The sequence below is a fragment of the Herpailurus yagouaroundi genome, unplaced genomic scaffold, assembly GCF_014898765.1.
Source record: "Herpailurus yagouaroundi ecotype Mexico unplaced genomic scaffold, PumYag 139, whole genome shotgun sequence".
In the NCBI taxonomy this organism is placed as follows: domain Eukaryota; kingdom Metazoa; phylum Chordata; class Mammalia; order Carnivora; family Felidae; genus Herpailurus; species Herpailurus yagouaroundi.
Window position 1 is genome coordinate 2,910,251 of NW_024412394.1, and position 19,639 is coordinate 2,929,889.

General features: G+C 38.3%; 1 protein-coding gene across 2 annotated transcripts in view; it reads right to left on the reverse strand.

Moving 5' to 3' along the window:
* Positions 1 to 19,639, reverse strand: part of SLC26A8 (solute carrier family 26 member 8) — an 83,437-nt gene that overhangs the window by 43,884 nt on the left and 19,914 nt on the right. The window contains exons 4-6 of one of the 2 annotated variants that reach the window (XM_040473316.1): positions 10,212 to 10,328; positions 8,346 to 8,527; positions 635 to 799 (exon numbers count right to left, since the gene is read on the reverse strand). In XM_040473316.1, the coding sequence (XP_040329250.1) occupies positions 635 to 799; positions 8,346 to 8,527; positions 10,212 to 10,328 (464 nt within the window). The remainder of the gene's footprint in view (positions 1 to 634; positions 800 to 8,345; positions 8,528 to 10,211; positions 10,329 to 19,639) is intronic. The other variant, XM_040473317.1, reaches the window with a different exon arrangement.

Genomic DNA, 19,639 nt, shown 5'->3' on the forward strand with positions numbered 1-19,639 from the left:
TCCCTCAAGATTAGTTCAAAAAGAAATCCTTAGGCACAAAGGTCGTTATGAGCATTACTAGCACGGTGAAGGGAAATGGGAGGATATACATTTTTTTTAAGTTGAAAAAGAGATATTAAAATATAATAATGCCCAATAAGGAGAGAATACACTTTATGTGTTTCAGTACAATGGAAAAGGACCCAGGAGTTCTGTTTACAGCCTATTCTTTACTATTTTTTCTAGACCATATATGCTCTTTAGAGTGACTCCTACACCATTCTTTTAAGGGACTACTTAGCCATTTTGTGTTCTTTAGATGTTTTAGAATACATGTCTGTTATGAGGCATGTAATGGGAAGAATTATGATAGATTACAGTATTCTAAAAACCAAAGTTTAATGCAAATCGTGTTTGTTTAAAAGGGCTGGGCAAAATGGTAATGAACTGAGAACATGTTAAATTATAACTGTATGCAACATGGTCCAACCGGCATCTGCAATTAATTCAGACTGTAAATCTAGAAGAGCTGAGATTATGTCTAGGATGGTGTTGGCTCTGCTCCCTATGCAGCAGTCTCTCCACTCGGGTCCACTTCCTTTTGGAGGCAAGGGGAGGGCACTGGTATCTCTGGGTGAAGGTAGAAATTACTCACATAGAAGAAGGAGATGGGACCAGAGTGGAAGCTAATCACAATCCCGAAGATGCAAGTCAGCTGGGACAGAATAATGTGTAGTGCCGTGGCCGCCAGGTAAGCGCTGATTACCGCTTCCGGAAGGTAAGTGGCAATGAAGCCGAAACCTAACAAGCCCATTGATAGCTGTAGAAGGTTCAGATGAAAGAAAACCACAGTGAGAGGCAACCCACAATGGCGTCAATTAGGCACTCTCCAGGGGGCTTCCAACAAAAAAGTTCAGTTAGGCCCCTTGGATAAACTTCTCTCTTTTTCTCATCAACTGATATTGAAGATACAAGGAAGTCCTTGGTGTCGATTCAGCAGCTCTGTACAGGTACTAGACCACACTTCTTTCTTCAGGAGCACTTAAGCTAAAGTTCTTGCCCCAGAATCTAGTGACCTTATCAATGTGACGTTAACAGTGACCAAGTGATCAGAACAAGCTTTTGCCTTTTTAAAGCCCCTTTTGTTGCAAGCTTTGATAGCCCCTTTAAGGAGATGTTAATATCCCAGTGAGGAATGTGGCTTTTCACAAAGGAAAAGACAATTTAAAAAACTCCAGCTCAAACTTCTTGGCCTTCGACTTTTGTCTTTACTAAGAATGATTAAACTGAATTTGTCTTCAGGATTACATATAATATAATCTATTATAATATAGGTATATATGTATAATATATATATTATGTATACATATAGTATGTATGTATATGTATAGATGTATAATGTATATAATGTATGTATAATGTAAATATATATATATGTAATCCTGAAATATATTATATATACATGTATTATAATAGATTATATTATCTGTAATCCTGAAGACAAATTTAGTTTCTATTAAGTTCAGTGTATATAATAAATGATTTAGATGTTATACATGCATATGTACATGTAAAGTACTATATTATAGTATATATATAGTATATATTATATATAATAAGTTATAAACATTGTATCATATATTACATATTAAATATAATGTTATAACAAAGTATTTTATATGTACTTATACATATACAATATATAAATTATATATGTGTCTTATATATTTGTATTTCTAAATATACAAAGAATCTAAAAGGTTACACCCCAAACTATTATCAGAAGTTATCTTTAGGGGCGCCTGGGTAGCTCAGTCAGTTAGGCTGGAAACCAACTCTTGGTTTCTGCTCAGAACACGATCTCACTATTTGGTGAGTTCAAGCCCCATGTTGGACTCTGCGTTGGCACACAACCTGCTTTGGATTCTCTCTCCCTCCCTCTCTCTCTGCCCCTCCCCCACTCACTCTGTCTCTGTCCTCTCAAAATAAATAAATAAACTTAAAAAAAAAAAGAAGTTACCTTTGGGGAATGGAATTAAAGGTTGGGGCAATACTTTAAAATGTATGCATTTTTTTTTTATTACTTGAGACTTTTGCAATCTACCTTTTTTTTTTTTTCTTCAAGTAGGCTCCATGCCCAACATGGGGATTGAACTCAAGACCCTAAGATCAAGAGTTGCATGTTCTACTGACTTAGCCAACCAGGCACCCCCCATTTTTTATAATAAAAAACAATGAGAAAACTGATGGACAGGGCTGCCTGGGTGGCTCAGTTGGTTAAGCATCGGCTCTTGATTTTGGCTCAGGTCATGAACTCGTGGTTTGTGAGATCGAGCCTCAAGTCAGGCTCTGCTCTGACCACATGGAGCCTGCTTGAGATTCTCTCTCTCTCCCTCTCTCTCTGCCCTGCTTGCGTTCGTGCTCTCTCTCTCTCTCAAAATAAATAAATAAACTTAAAAAAAAAAAGGAAAATTGATGGACAGAGGGTGAGCTCCAATTCCCTTAAGAAGGCAGGTTAAGAAAACTTACAGAGCCTAGTGACGAAAATGGGTAAAGATAAACAAGTGTTGAACCTACTACTATTTGCATTTCGTCTGCCACTGCACTGGGACCTCAGAAAACAAACTTGGAAGAACCAATCTTCTAACTTTAAAAGCTTTTTGTTTCCAAGCTTTCAGTCAGTTGGACACTGGGTCTCTAGAATGTCTGGTCATTACTGCCCAGTAGGCACCACTACTCTGGTCAGGCCAGTTAGCTTCTTGTCTTTTGTGTGATTTCTGTTTCTGTGCTTGTGCACAGAAATTTTTTTTTTCCATTTCTGCCAATCCATGTCCATCATCTCTTTCAAGAGCTCAGGAAAATTCCTCTTCTTCAGGAGATGTGGTGAAAAGAGCATGATTCCTAGGGATGAAGACCTTGGCTTTCAATCCTGGCTCTGCCACTCACTAGCTGTGTGAGCTTGGACAAGTTAACTAAACTCTCTGAGCCTGTTTCCCCATCTATAAAAAGTGAGTAATACTCAACATGCAGTGTTTTGAATGAATTACATTGCATAAGACATGTAAAACACTTAGCTCAAATCTGAGAATAGTGACAAATACAAATACATTATCGCTCATTTTTAATACCATTTCTTCCTTCCACCATGTAAGTGGCAAATATCTATAACTATAAAACTCTTTCTTGCTCAGCTGTGACATAGCATCAGAATCTGTGTTAATATAATTTTCTAGGCAGCCAATGTCAGTCAGTCAGAGTTGGCCTAGGACATGAAACCTATCTGCTATTCTTATAGAAAGCAGGTACTAGGGGCACCTGGGTGGCTCAGTTGGTTGAGTGTCCAACTCTTGATTTCTACTCAGGTCATGATCTCACGGTTCATGGGATCCAGCCGTGAGTCAGGCCCCCTCCTGACAGCATGGAGCCTGCTTGGGGTTCTCTCTCTCTTCTCTCTCTGCCCCTCCCCTAGCTCATATGCATGTACTTTCCCTCTTTCAAAATAAATAAATAAGCATTAAAAAAAAAAATGAAAGCACTAAAGGTTCAGTGAATGAAGAAAAGTCTCAATGTGTGGTTGTTTCCTTCACAGACAACTCCAACCAACTAAAGGTTATTCCTGTACTTTATATTCTTTTGACGCAAAACACTTCACTTTTAGTAATATTAGCTTGAACTTTAAAATTATCTGAAGTGTGGATTCTGGAGGTAGACAACCATCAGTCTAATTCCCAGTTGGGATCTTACTGGCTGTGTGACCTTGGGCAATTCTCTTAACCTCTCTGTACCTTTGTTCCCTTAAAATAGGGTCATAGTAATACCTACCTTCATACAAGGAGTCGTAAGGATCAGATGAGATGATTAATGTAAAGTGTTTTGAACAGTGACTAGCACATAGCCTTAAATGTTAAACATTATTATCTGGTGCAGATTTCTTTTTTAAATTTAAACTTTTTATTTTAGATAAGTGTAGTTTGACATGCAGTTGTAAGAAACAGTACAGAGAGATCTGGTGTACTCTTTACTCAGTTTGCCCTAATAGTAGCATCTTGCAGAACTACAGTTGATCCTGAATACCACAGAGGTTAGGGGCACCAACCCTCCCCTCAAAACACACAGTTGAAAATCCATGTATAACTTTGATTCCCCAAAAGCTTAACTCCTTTTTAAATTTTCTTATTAAATTAAAAAAAAATCTATTTATTTTTGAAGGAGAGACAGAGCACGAGCAGGGGAGGAGCCGAGAGAGAGGGAGACACAAAATCAGAAGCAGGCTCCTGGCTCTGAGCTGTCAGCACAGAGCCCAATGTGGGGCTTGAACTCATAAGCCATGAGATCATGACCTGAGCTGAAGTTGGACACTCAACCGACTGAGCCACCCAGGTGTCCCTTAACTCCTTTTTAAAAAAGATTTAACTGTAAGTAATCTCTACACCCAACATGGAGTTTGAACTCACAATCCCAAGATCAAGAGTCATATGTCCCACCTACTGAGCCAGCCAGGCGCCCCCCAAAAACATAACCCCTATTAACCTACTGTTGACTGGAAACTTTACCAATAACATAAATAACTGATAAACACATAGTTGGTATGTTATGTGTATTACATACTATATTATTACAATAAAGTAGGCTAGAGAAAAGGAAATGTTAAGAAAATCATAAGGAAGAGAAAATACATTTATAGTACTGCACTATATTTATCTTTTAAAGACTGCATATAAGCAGACCTGTGTGGTTCAAACTCATGTTGTTCAAAGGTCAATGGTAATTGTTTTAAATATTCCTGTCATATACATTTTGAATCACATCAGTGTTGTAATTTCACCTCAACCATCAAACATAATTTAGAAAGCACAGGACGACAAGGAAAATCTATCATATTCATCCATATTTTTACTCTTTCCATTGTTCTTTCTTCCTTCCAGTGGTTCCAAGATTCTTTCTTTTATCATTTCCTTTCTGTTTAGAGAACTTTCTTTAGCTTTTCTCTTAGGGTAGGTCTGCTGGTAGCAAATTCTCTTAGTTTTTCTTCATCTGAGAATGTCTTGATTTCCCTTTTATTCTTGAAGGCTATTTTCACTGGGTATAGGATTTTGGATTGACAGTTCTTTTCTTCAGCAAATGGAAAATATTGTGCAACTTCCTTCTGGACTCTATGGATAAGAAATCTGCTGTCATATGAGTTGTCCACCCCCCTGCCCCATAGGTAAAGTGTTTCTCTCACTGCTTTCAAGATTGTTTTCATTGTCTTTAGTTTTCAGAATATTGACTATGATTCGTCTTAGTGTGTATTTCTATGGATTTAGTTTTTGAAAATTGCTCAGCTTTTTGAATCTGTAGGATTATGTCTTTTGCCGAATTTCAGGAGTTTTCAGCTGTTATTTCTTCAAGTAATTCAGCCCCATCTTTTTTCTCCTCTCTTTCTGGGACTCTTGTGATACCAATATTAGGTATATTAGGTATATTAGGTATATCATTATCACCCTACTTGCCTCTGAGGTTTTGTTCATTTCTTTTTCCTGTCTACTTTCTCTCGGTTGTTCAGGTTGGATGATTTCTATTGCTCTTTCTTTGAATTCATTCATTCTTTCCTCTGTCTCCTCCATCCTCCTATTGAGTCCATTCTTTCCATTTTGAATTTTGGTTATTGTATTTCTCAGCTCTAAAATTTCCATTTGCTTCTTCACACTTTGTTTATTTGCTGAGAGTTTCTATTTTCTCACTTGTTTCAGGAATGTTCATTATTGCTCACTGAAGCATGTTTAGGATGGCTGCTTTAAAATCTTTGCCAGAGGATTCTAACATCTCTGTCATCATAGTATTGGCATCTTTTCACTGTCTTTTTTCGTTCAAGTTGAGATTTTCCTGGTTCTTGATATGACAAGTAATTTTCAGTTCAATTGTAGACATTTTGGGCACTGTGCTAGAAGATGCTAGATCTTATTTAAATATTGTGTTTTGGCTAGATTATTTTGACAAAGTGCTGGCAGGGGAAGGGGCAGGTGCCATCTTGTTACTGCCTATAGATGTAGAAGCCCAGGTTCTCCCCTCAGTTTCCACTGACTGCTGAGGCAGTGGGGACTCCTCATTATTGTTGGGCAGGGGTGGGAGTCCTGGCTCCCCACTAGCCCTCTGCTCATATTATCCTGGCTGGAAGAGACAGGAATGTCTTTACTTCTTCCCACTTGGCCTCCATGGACACTGCAGCAGAGAGGGTTGTCCCCTCTATGAGGCCATCTCTGACACCACCCCAGCAAAGGGTGGAAAGAGTGTCTCATTACTGCCTAATGGGAGTGCAAGTGTTGACTCCCTATTTGGCCTTCTCTGGCAACCCCCAGTTGGGAGTGGGTGGGCACCTTATTACAGGTGGGTAAGAGTGATATGGTCTGGGCTCTTCAGTTGGCCTTTGCTGGTATGAGGGGGCTGATACCACAGTTTTGTTTTGTTTTTTCTTGGTGTTTGTCTGGAGTATAGTAGTTATTATGTAAAATAACTTTTCAGTCTTGCTAGCCTCTTCTTGGTGCTGTGGCTATAAAGAACAGACATCTGTTAGGGCTTTTTTTTTTTTTTTCTCTTCCTATTTTTCTTTGTCTTCACCTATTAGCATTTTGGGTTTCTGGCTTCTTCAGCACCAAGTCTGAAATATACAAGGCAAAAAGAAAGCCCAGGGAATTCATCACTGTGTTGTTCCTTGGGTCCGGTGGTTCTGAGTCAGTTTGCCCTCTTCTCTCCACTTTTCAGAGTGTTCTTATGTTTGCTTTATTAGTATAATGTTCCAAGGTTTTTAGTTGTACTTAGCAGGAGGAATAGGGAAAAGTATATCGATTTCATCTTCCTGGAAATGGAATGTCTCCTCCTTTATTAAAAATTTTTTTAATGTTTATTTATTTTTGAGACAGAGAGAGAGAGAGACAGACGCGAGCAGGGGAGGGGTGGAGAAAGAGGGAGATACAGAATCTGAAGCAGGCTCCAGGCTCTGAGCTGTCAGCACAGAGCCCGACGCGGGGCTTGAACTCACGGACTGCGAGATAATGACCTGAGCCGAAGTCAGACGCTCAACCAATTGAGCCACCCAGGTGCCCCAATTAAAAAAAAAATTCTTTTAATGTTTATTTATTTTTGAGGTACTGACTCAAAAACAAATGAGTTTTAATGTTTATTTTTGAGGGTGCTGACTGCCCATTATTTTGTCTTCTCTGACAAGACTGAATTTTTTAACCACAGGAATTATATTTACTTTTTTATTTTTGATCTCTGTCAAAGTACCAAATTCATACTTCTGTGCCCAGTAATTATAACATATTGATGCTTACTATGTGACAGGCTCTGAGCTGAGTGCTTTACATGTATTTTCTCATTTAATCCTAAGAGTCCTGCAAATGTTATTATTTCCATTTTATACACGAGGAAACCAAGGCTCATAAAGGTAAGGTGATTTAGGTAAGTTATATAGCTGGTATCAGGGTCGGAGTCAGCTCACTCTGGTAGCCTGATGTAGGTTCCCAATAAATCCTTACCTAATAAAAGATGGTCTCAGGAGAGATCAGCAAAAATTAGCTAGACAGAGGATTGATTGGTTGAGAAGAAAGAGAAATAAAGCTAGCATATGTGACTTTAGGTCAATGGATGAAGCTTTAGATGGTAAATTCTCACAGAGAATCAAAGACATGCCAAAAATAAGTTTTGATATTTTAATAAGTCATTGATATTATTGTCCTTTAACTGTGCTTCTGTCATTGAAGAAAAGAACTCCAGGTCTGACTCTAATGCTTACTTAACCCAAGATATAGTATGTAAGCCTACAAGTGCTATTCTTGTTGAAAAAATACAAAGAATTAAAAAAAATTTTTTTTAATGTTTATTTATTTTTGAGAGAGAGACAAACAGACAGACAGAACATAAACAGGGAGGAGCAGAGAGACAGGGAGACACAGAATCTGAAGCAGGCTCCAGGCTCCAAGCTGTCAGCACAGAGCCTGATGCAGGGCTCAAACCCACAAGCCGCAAGATCATGACCTGAGCTGAAGTCAGACGCTCAACCGACTGAGCCACCCAAGCACCCCAAAAGAATTTTTTTTTAAACGTAAAATCGTGAATAGGACTCTAGACCATAGTCCCTGGAGCCCTTCTTTAGCTTTATGGAAAGGACTGATGAGACTGTTCAGTATCTCATCCTGAATCAGTGGTGGGTGGAGGAGGAAGAATTTTCGTCACTGAGGAGAGTGTATCTACACATCCCATAGGCTTCCCCCAAATAAATCACTAAAGTCCCACATACATCGCAATGGATAACAGGACCAACAAAAGGAAGAGGTCTGTTTGTAGCTCCTTTGTTTATTTCAGGGGTTCAGAGACTCAGATCCTACCTGAATAATCCCAGTCAGAAAAGTTGTGGATGCCACCACACTCAAGGATCTGTTATAGTCCTCAAAGAAGGAGGGCTTAGAAAAGTCATCCTTGATGAAAGCCCCCAGAATCAGGTGGCCACTGTTGAACGGGTACAATCTCAGGACATTGATCATCAGAGCACTCACAAGGAAGTAGGAACCTATGAAAGAAGGTGTTTAGGCAGAAAAGAGAAGTTTAAAACAAAAATTTTTAGTGTTTATTTTTTAAGAGAGAGAGAGAGACTGTGAGCAGGGAAGGGGCAGAGAGAGAGGGAGACACAGAATCCGAAGCAGGCTCCAGGTTCAGAGCTGTCAGCACAGAGCCCAACATGGGGCTTGAGCTCATGGACTGCGAGATCATGACTTGAACCTGAGTCAGACCCTCAGCCGACTAAGCCACCCAGGCGCCCCACTGAAGTTTTAAATGCAGGTAAACTGACATAGTGGACAGAAGGAAGGTATGGTCTGATGTTGTTTTGCCTCTGATCTCAAGAACTTTTCTCTTTTGAAAGTGGCCACTGAGAAGTAAGAAAGAGCAGAGGAAAGAACTCTGGTTCCACATGCTGTGACCAACTCCTCGCATTTAGATCTTGGTGTCCACATATGACCCTCTCTGCAAGTGGGCATATGGAGTGGGATCAAGGGGAAATTGCATATCAGGCTCAGCCACTTTACCTGGTCTTAGAGACAGTAAAAAGTGAGATGGTGGTGAGAGGATCAGAAAACAAAGCTAATCAATAATAATAAGAAGAAAAAAATAACACCTAACACTTATGAAGGATTTACTAGGTGCAAAATGACACTGAGCTTAACCTGTTTCAAACATAATTTCATTTAGTCCTCACATCGACATATGGGAACAAAGGCAAATCTTACCTTTAAACTACCTAACAGAAATAAAACTCTAAGTGCCTTATTATCTGTATTTGGAAATGATTGCAGTGTGCCCCAGGAGCCTGGAAATATGGCAATAAAAGTGTCCTCTCAGTGTCCAAATGTAAAATCAACACATAATGGATTTTAGTAAAGACGTGGGATATTGTCCTTAAAAAAGGCAGGGTAGCACTCTGCATCTAGGACGATGGGATGGTAACCAGCCTGAATATATAAACACATCCGGAGAAAAAGTGTGTCAGTCAAAATGGTCAAGGTTGCCTGGGTGGTCAGTCGTTCAGTGGGGAAGGTCAGGAAAAGGCACTTCACTAAGCAGCTGTTGGCAATGCCCTTCCAACATTATTGGGCGTTTTGTATTTGATTTCTATGCCAGTTTACCTAGGCGAAGAAAATGTGCTGCTTCTATGACCTTCAACCAGTGTGGTGCCTGTAACAATTATTTCTAAATATAAATTAGGAGACGGACTTTTGACTCAGGGAAGGGACCTGCTTATCCTTGGATTTGAATGCTTTGATTACTGTGACAGCATTTTCTTATTGTAAATTACAAGCTAACACAACTATTAGAAAGTAGGCCACGGACTTTGGTTATTACAGGTCCAGATGAAAGATGGATGCACTCTAGGAATATTGGCAAAATTGCCTCTGAATCTTCCAGGTTGAGGGCAGTCAGATTTCAAACGTGTGGTAATTTCACCAAGGGAAGTACCTCCTGCCACTTAATTCCTTTGGGAAACAGCTCGCCGGCCGATTTGTCTGGAGGTGGCATTAATAATGACACACTGGAAGTGTTCAGTCTCTAAAATCTGAACACTGAAATGGATAGAATGTCCATCTTCTGCCTCCATTTTTTTGTACCTGAAACATAGTTTTAATTTGGGTTCTTGGCAATAAGGAAACGATTAAGACAGAGACTCTATCCACCTCCTGTGGTTCCAGTGCTGAACTCACCAATGGACATTTGATGACACGATCCAAAAATGACATAAATTACTGAAGAACAGAAAGCTGCGTAACAGACATTGAGAGGAGGAATCAGCTGCCTTGCCAGCAAACTAAACGTCAGGGCTGAAAAACAAGATAATTTAAGTAAGAAAAGGTAGGCTGGCTTTTAAAAGCCACCCTGAATAAAAACTGTAAAGAATATTTAAAATAAAAACAATCCAGTATGTAGCTTACAGAATGTGGGAACAATATGTCTGGCTATACGGCTCTTAATTAGCACCTTTATTATCTCCTTTGATTCCTAGCTTCTACTTCTACTACATGCTTTTTACACCTCAATTCTAAATCAGAGGCTTAAACACCCTTCACTTCAAGGTCTTCATGCTAATCATGGAAAACAGACATCATAACAATAAGACCTCTAATTCCAACAGCTCAGAAGCAGCCCCATTCCATCCCTAGTCTAGTTAGCAGAAGACCCTGGGAATCCTCTAGGACTGGAAATAAAGCTGGAGAGCGAGGCAAGGATCCCACTTAACTGACATGATTCCAATTTGGTATGTGTTGTCTCTCTTCCATATGCCAATCACTCCAGTCTCTTCTTTCAGCTCCTTCTTCTATACTTACTTTCTTTTCTTTTCTTTTTTTAAAGTTTATTTATTTTTCAGAGTGGGGGACGGGTAGAGAGAGAGGGGGACAGAGGAATCGAAGTGGGCTTTGCACTGACAGCAGAGAGCCTGACATGGAGCTTGAACCCACGAACCACAAGATCATGACCTGAGCCGAAGTTGGACACTTAACCGACTGAGCCACCCAGGTGCCCCTACTTTTTAAGAAGCACCATGAGAATTCGGAAGTTTTGAAGCAAATGGATTAACATGCATGGTGGCATCCTTTGGTGTCTCAAGCCCACAGCTCCTGCCCTGAGGGCCTATCTTCAACTTACATCATACGGTGTGCTCATCTGAATTCAGTTATGAGTTTAGTGAGCTGATTTAGTGTCTTAGACAAAACAAGGCTCTGTGTGTGTGTGTGTGTGTGTGTGTGTGTGTGTAGAAGGTCAAACACATACAAAAATAGAGTATAATGAACTCCCATGTACCCATCACCGGCTTCAACAGTGGTCATCTCATGGCCAGTCTTGTCTCCTCTATTCCCTCACTCCTCTCCCACTCCATATTAGTTTGAAGCAAATCCAAGACATCAAATTATGTCATCTGCAGATATTTCAGTATATATCTTTAAAAGAAAACCCTCTTTTTTTTTTTAAAGTAATCTTTATGCCCAACAAGGAGCTCAAACTCATGACCCTGAGATCAAGAGTCTCATGCTCTTACTGACTGAGCCAGCCAGGTGCCCCAAAAGCAAACCTCTTTTAATTTAACTACAATACCATCGTTATACCTAAGCAATTAATAATAGTCAGTGTTCAAATTTCCCTGCTTATCTCATAAATAGTTGTTGCAGTAGACAGCCCTTAAGATGATTTGCTCATTGGTATCCATGCTTTTTGTGTGACCCCCACCCCCTCAGTGTGAGATGGACCTAGTAACTTACATCTAATAAACAGACTACAACAAAAATGGTAGGGTGTCACTTCTGAGAGTAGGTTGCAAGAAGACTGTGGCCTCTGTCTTGGTTGCTCTCTGACTCTCTGTCTCTTTCATCCAGGTCACCAGTTGCCAGACTTGGCTTCAAAGGGGTGTGACCAATGCAATTACACGGGCTCAGAAGGCTCCACACTTGGCTTAACACTCTATGACTATTTTGAAATTCTGAATAATTTTTGAACTAGGGGTTCCGCATGTCGTCAGCCCTGCCAGCTGTCATGATGTGAGGGTACTCAAGCACTGATGGAGAGGCCCCCAAGGTGAGAAGCACATGAGGGAGCCTGAAGGCTGATCCTCCAGCCTCAGTAGAGCCTTGAGATGACTGACAGCTTGACTACAACCACGTGAGAAACCATAAGCCAAAGATATGGTGGGTTTTGGGGTGATCTTTAAAAAAAAGCATTTGCTGGGGCACCTGGGTGGCTCAGCCAGTTAAGCGTCCAACTCCTGATCTCTACTCAGGTCATGATCTCATGGTTCTTGAGATTGAGCCCCATGTCAGGCTCTGTGCTGACAGCATGGAGCCTGCTTGGAATTCTCTCTCTCTCCCTCTCACTCTCTCTGCTCCTGTCCCACTCCTCTCTCTCTCTCTCTCTCTGACTCTTTCTCTCAAAATAAATAAACATTTTAAAAAAGCCAAACTGTTTTCCAAATGGCTTTATAATTTACACTCCCACCAGCATTGTGTGACAGTTCCCATCAACTGCAACTGTGTTAGCATATGATACTGTCAGATTTTAAATTTCAGTGTGTATGAGTTAGCATGTAACTCATTTAAATTTCACTTTTCACTACATGGGTTGTCAATAATATTGATCAATCTCATTGCGTTGTTTCCTTACAGATATGTGGGAGTATATATATTACAGATTTGAATCCTTTGTTGGGTGTATGTGTAACAAATATCTCTCTGATTCTGTGGTTCGCTTTTCAATCTTTATGTATCTTTGAGTGAACAACACTTTTACTTAATTTATTAATCTTTTCCTTTTAGGTGAGTGCTTCTTATATCTTGTTTAAGAAATTATTTTCTGCTTCAAGATCGTGAAGACATCCTCCTAAATAATTCTAAAAAAATCTTTATTATTTTACCTTTCACATTTAGGTCTTTAATGTACCAGGAGGAGGTTTTTGTATATGGCGTGGAGTAGAGATCTAAAAATTGTTTTTTCATATAAGTATCAGGTTGTTTTGTATCATTCATCAAAAAGTTTATTTCTAGGGGCACCTGGGTGGCTCGGTCAGTTAGGTGCCTGACTCTTGGTTTCAGATCAGGTCATGATTTCATGGTTCATGAGTTCTAGCCCCTCCATCGGCCTCTGCACTGATGTTATTGAGCCTGCTTGAGATTCTCTAAATAAATAAATAAATAAATAAGTAAATAAATAATTTTTAAAGTATTTTTCTATAGTGACACATCTGATATAAGCTAATATACATGTGTGTGTCTTTTCTGTTCCATTGGTCTAATAGTCTATTTCTGCAATACCACAGCTTTACTATCTTGTATTAATTAGTTTAGTAATAATTTTGGTGTTAGTAATGGCCTATTTTTATTGTGAAATATAATGCACATACATAAAGTGCATTAAAACAGATGTTGAGCTGAATAAATACTTATAAAACAAACACCTTTGTTATCACCACCCCAGTATTTGATTACAATTCCATCTATCCCCACAAAAGTATTCATTATTTTGATTTTTGTGACAATACTTTCTTTGCTTTTCTTTATAGTTTTACCACTAGTGTACAGATGGAGTTATTACACTGAATACAATTTTTATTTCTGCTCTTTTGCTCCATATTATGTATATGAGAGACTTCCATGTTGGGGTGAGTTGCTTGAGACTGCCCATGTTTCTTCTGTGTATTCCAATATATGCATATATGAGGGTTTGTTTATTCTGTCCACTTTTAATGAACATTATCTTAAATATTATAACTTTATATTAAGTCTTGATAATTGGAGGAGCAAGTCCTCCCATGTTGCTTTTCTCCAAAGAATTTGACCATACTTGGCTTTTGCATTTACATATACATCTTAGAATCTTCTTAAAATGTTCCATTACAAAATGGATTTACATTAAAATTATAATGAATCTATAAAACTTATTTTGAGAGAGCTGAGATCTTTACATATTGAGTCTTCTTTTTTTTATGTTTTATTTTATATTTGAGAAACAGAGACAGACAGACAGACAGACAGAGCGTGAGCAGGGGAGTGGCAGAGAGACTGAGACAGAATCTGAAGCAGGCTCCAGGCTCCGAGCTGTCAGCACAGAGCCCGATGCAGGGCTCAAACTCATGAGCAGTGAGATCATGACCTGAGCCAAAGTCAGACACTTAACCAACTGACCCACCCAGGCACCCCTAAATATTCAATCTTCTAACCCATGAACATGTTATATTTCAATTAATTTCCATTAACTTAATTAATTAATATTACTCGGTAAAGTTGTATAATTTCTCTAAATGGGTATTACACATCTTTTCTTAGTTTCATTATAATTTACTTCATATTTATTATGCTTTCGTAAATGGCATCTTTTTAAAAATTTCACTTCTTGTTTCCTGCAGGTATATAGGAATATAATTGATTTTTATATGTTGATCTTGTATCCAGCAACCTTGACAAAATCTCATTAATTCTATTAATTTATTTGTAGATTGTTTTCTTCATTAAAAATTATCATCTATGAATAATGAAGTTTTATTTCTTCCTTTACAATCCTTACACCTTATATTTCTTTTTCTTACTTTAATACACTATGAATTCCAGTATAATGTTGAATAGCTCCTATTTACTCTTGATAAGCAACATACAGCATAAACAGAAAGCCTTTTGAAATGTAGGGTTTCAAATAATTTACCAATACAAGGAAGTAAGAGAATTACTTGGTAAGTGCCTGAGAACTAAGTGATCTAGTCTCAGGTAAGCTTAGGCTGTGGAGAAATAAAGGGAAACCAAGTTTCCAAACTTTCCAACACTTTAACATTTTTTTAAATTTTGAGCTAGTTTTAGACTTACAGGAAAGTTACAAAAATAATATGGAGTTTCCATATATCCCTTACCTAGCATCTCTTGATGTTAACATTTTTTATAGTCTTGGTATAATTATCAGAATCAGGGAATTAACATTACAAATGAACTAAAGACTTAATTTGAATCTCATCACCGTTTTCTCACTAATTTCCTTTTTCTGTTCCACGACTCTATCCAGAGTCCCACATTCTATTTAGTTGTTATTTCTCCTTACCCTGCAATCTGTAATAGTTCCTCAGGCTTTGTCTTTCTGGACTTTGACGCTTTGAAAGAGTATTAATAGATCAGTTATTTTGTCAAATGCCTCTCATTTCGGGGTAGTCTTAGGTTTCCTCATGAGTGTACTAAGGTTACACATTTTGGGCGAGAATGCTACAGACCTCATCTGTTGTGTCCTTCTTAGTGCATCATATCACAGGATTCATGATCTCTAAATGCCTTACTGTTGGTAATATAGCATTGGTTGTTTCAAGTTGTTTCTCCCAGATTCTCTAATGTAGAGTAGTGGAGTAGTTAACAAATATCTTTAGGAAGATACTTTGAAACTATGCAGATCTCTACATAGTTTGCAAACTTTCACCCACTAATTTAAAATCAGTTAGTGGATTTTATCATGACAATTATTACTGTGGTGTTTCCTGAATGGTGATTTTGTATTTTCTTTTACATTTATAAATTGGAATTCTACTATGAGGAAGATCTAGCAGTTTTTATCTATCTATCTATTTATTTAATTTTTAAAAAGATTTTATTTTTTTAAGTGTATTTATTTATTTTGAGAGACAGTAGAGGCAAGGGAGGAGCAGAGAGAGGGGGAGAGAGAGAATCCCAAGCCAAGATCTGCACTGTCAGTGCAGAGCCCAACATGGGGCTCGAACCCACAAACTGTGAGATCATAACCTGAGCTGAACTCAAGAGTCAGACACTTAACCAAGTGGGCCACCTAGGTGCCCCCTAAAAGATTTTATTTTTAAGTAATCTCTACACAACACGGGGCTCAAACTCACAACCCCAAGATCAAGAGTCACATGTTCTACCAACTGAGCCAGCCAGGCACCCCTAGCACTTTTTAAATAAGTTCTTCACCGTGTAGTACTTTTGTTTCATTTGAGAAAATTATTAAATGTCAGGTACTACCTATTCAAGTGTAAGTAAAACTTTTGAATTATTTACACTACAGATTATTCCATTATTCACACTACTTAAAATAATACACAATCTCTCAGCCAGTTAGCAAGAGTTGCTCAGATTCATGCATTTATATAGTCATGTGATCACTATTATTCCACAAAGGTCTTGAGTACCCACTATGTGCTAAATACTGTGCTGGGGACTAGGTATACTTATATGTCCTAATGCCATTCTTCTTTTGGTATGAAATTACACTGATGATTTGGTAATTTAGCAATGAGATGTCCACAACTTTGATCATAAATAAAGGACCTTTCATAAGTGGCAGCGGGTAGAAGGCTCACAGTTAAAGAATCAGTGCCAAGAGTTCAGGTCTCTCATTGCAGCCCCACAGGAATGCTCTAGAGACTTTCTGATATTTTCCTGGAAGTGAAGGTACTCACACGAATGGATCATTTTGGTTTACAGCCGCCACATAGAAATTTGAAAAGGTACTCCTTTATTCCAGGAATCCAAGGCTAATTCAATATTTAAATATCATGTAATCTACCATATTAATGGTCTAAAGAGAAAAATCACATGGTCATATCAATAATGCAGAAAAAGCATTTGACAAAATACAACATCCACTCATGATAAAAATTCTCAGTGAACTAGAATAGAATGGAAAGTTCCTCCACCTAATAAAGGGCATCTACAAAAATCCTACAGCTAACATCATACTTAATGGTGAGAGATTGAATGTTTTCCGTCCGAAGATCAGCAACATGTCAAAAATATCTATTCTCACCACTCTTATTCAACACAGAGTACATATAAGTCTTAGTCAGTACAATAAGCAAGAGAAAGTCATAAAAGCCATTCAGATTAGAAAGAAACACAACTGTCCCTATTTACAGATGACAAGATTATCAATGTAGTAAGTCCCAAGAAATCTACAAAAGATTCTTGGAACTAATAAATGAGCTACAGGATACAAGGTGAATAGACAAATCAATTGCATTTCTATATGCAAACAATGAATAATTGGAAACCAAACATGTTTTTAATTGCCACGCACAGTATCTCCAAAATGAAACACTCAGGTCTAATTCTAACAGAACATGGACAGGATCTGTATGCTGAAAACTCCAAATGCTAATGAAAGAAATCAAGGAAAACGAAAGTAAATGGAGAGACACACTGTGATCATGAACTGGAAACTCAATATAATAAAGACATCAATTATCCCCAAAGTGATCTATGGACTTAATGCAGCAGCTATCAAAACCTCCGTAGGGATTTTTGGTAGGTTAAACAAGCTGATACTAAAAGTTATATAGAATAGCTAAAACAGCTTTGAAAAAGAACAAAATTGGAAGGATCACACTATCCAATTTTAAGACTCATTATAAAGATAGAATAATCAAGACATGATATTGGTAAAGGGATAGACAAGTAGATCAATGGGACAGAATAGAAAGTCCAGAAATAGACATACAAAAATATGGCTCTTTGATCTTTGACAAAAGTGCAAAAACAATTCAATTAAGGATAGTCTTTAAAACTCATGTTGAAAACACAACAAAAAATAAAGCTTGACCTAAACTTCACACTTTATGTAAAGATTAACTCAAAATGGATCATGGATCTAAATGTAAAACATAAAGCTATAAGTCTTTTAGAAAAAAACATAAAAGAAAATCTTTGTGACCTGGGGATTAGGTGTAAAGTTCTTACATACAGTAGGAAAATCACAATCCATAAAAGGAAAAAAATGGATAAACTGGACTTATTAAAATTAAAACCTTTTGTCCTGTCAAAGACACTCTCAAGAGAAAAAAAAGATAAGCTACATACTGAGAAAAAATATTTGCAAGTTGTATGTATGACAAAAGATTGGTATCTAGAATACATAAAGAAGTCTCAAAAACTAACAATAAGAAAACAGAATTTTTTTTTTTTGAATTAAAAAATGGGCAAAGGACTTGAACAGGCACTTCACCGAAGAGATTATGAGGATGGTGAATACGAACATGAAAAGATGTTCAACCCCATCGACCATTAGGGAAATACAAATTAAAACCACAATGAGATCTCACTACATACCTCTTTTAATGGCTACAAGAAAAAATACTAAAAACTAGTCCTCATCAAAATTGAGAATTTTGCTCTGTAAATACTCTGAAAAGACAGGCTACAGATTGGGAGAAATTATCTCCAAAACACAAAAGACAAAGGACTAGTATCTAGACTATAAATAACTCTTGAAACTCAACAGTGAAAATGCAAACAATCCAATTAGAACATGAGCAAAAGAGCCATTTCATTAAAATATTTAGGTGAGTAAATTAGCATATGAAAAGATGTTAAACATCATTGGCCATTAGGGAAATGCAAACTGAAACCACAAGAGACCTCACCGCATCCCTGCTAAAATGGCTAAAATAAAAAGTAGTGACAAATGCTAGTGGGCATGCAGAGCAACTGTATCAGAGATTGCTGGTAGGAACATAAAATGATACAACCATTCTAGAAAATAGCTTGGCAATTACTTAAAACTCTAAACCTGTAACTACCGTACAATCCCATAATTGTGCTCCTGGACGATTATCCCAGAGAAAAGAAGACTGTGTTCATTAACCTACACACAAATGTTTCATAGCAGCTATATTTGTAATAGCCAAAAACTTGAAAATGATCCAGATGTACTTTAAGGGTAAATTTTTAAATAAGATGTGGTGTGGGGTGCCTGGGTGGCTCATCAGTTAAGTGTCCAACTTTGGCTCAGGTCATGACCCATAGTTTGTGGGTTCTAGCCCTGCATCAAGCTCTGTGTCTGACAGCGCAGAGCCTGGAGCCTGCTACGGATTCTGTGTCTCCCTCCCACCCTCACACTCTGTCTCTGTCTCTGTCTCTCTATCAAAAATAAATAAACATTAAAAATTTTTAAATAAACTGTGGTGCATCCATACCATGGAATAGTACTCAGCAATACAAAAAAGGAATAAACTATTTTTTTTTTAATTTTTTTTTCAACGTTTATTTATTTTTGGGACAGAGAGAGACAGAGCATGAACGGGGGAGGGTCAGAGAGAGAGGGAGACACAGAATCGGAAACAGGCTCCAGGCTCTGAGCCATCAGCCCAGAGCCTGACGCGGGGCTCGAACTCACGGACCACGAGATCGTGACCTGGCTGAAGTCGGGCGCTTAACCGACTGCGCCACCCAGGCGCCCCAAGGAATAAACTATTGATACATACAACAACCTAGATGAATCTCCAGAGAATTAAGATGGGGGGAGGGGGAAGGCAATCTCAAAGAGTTACATACTATATGACCCTATTTATGTAACTTTCTCAAAATGACAACATTCTAGAAAAGAACAGTTTAGTGGTTTCCAGGGTTAAGGAGGGGATGGGGGCAAGGGGTAAGTGGGGGTAACTATAGAAGGGCAACATGAGGGGCGCCTGGATGGCTCAGTTGGTTGAGCATCTGACAATTGATTTTGGCTCGGGGTCACGATCCCAAGGTTGTAGGATCGGGCCTTGCATTGGGCTCTGCATTGAGCTCAGAGCCTGCTTAAGAGTCTTTCTCTCTCTCTCTCTCTCTCTCTCTCCCTTTGCCCCTCTCCCCCGCTCGCAGTCTGTCTCTCAAAAAATAAAACA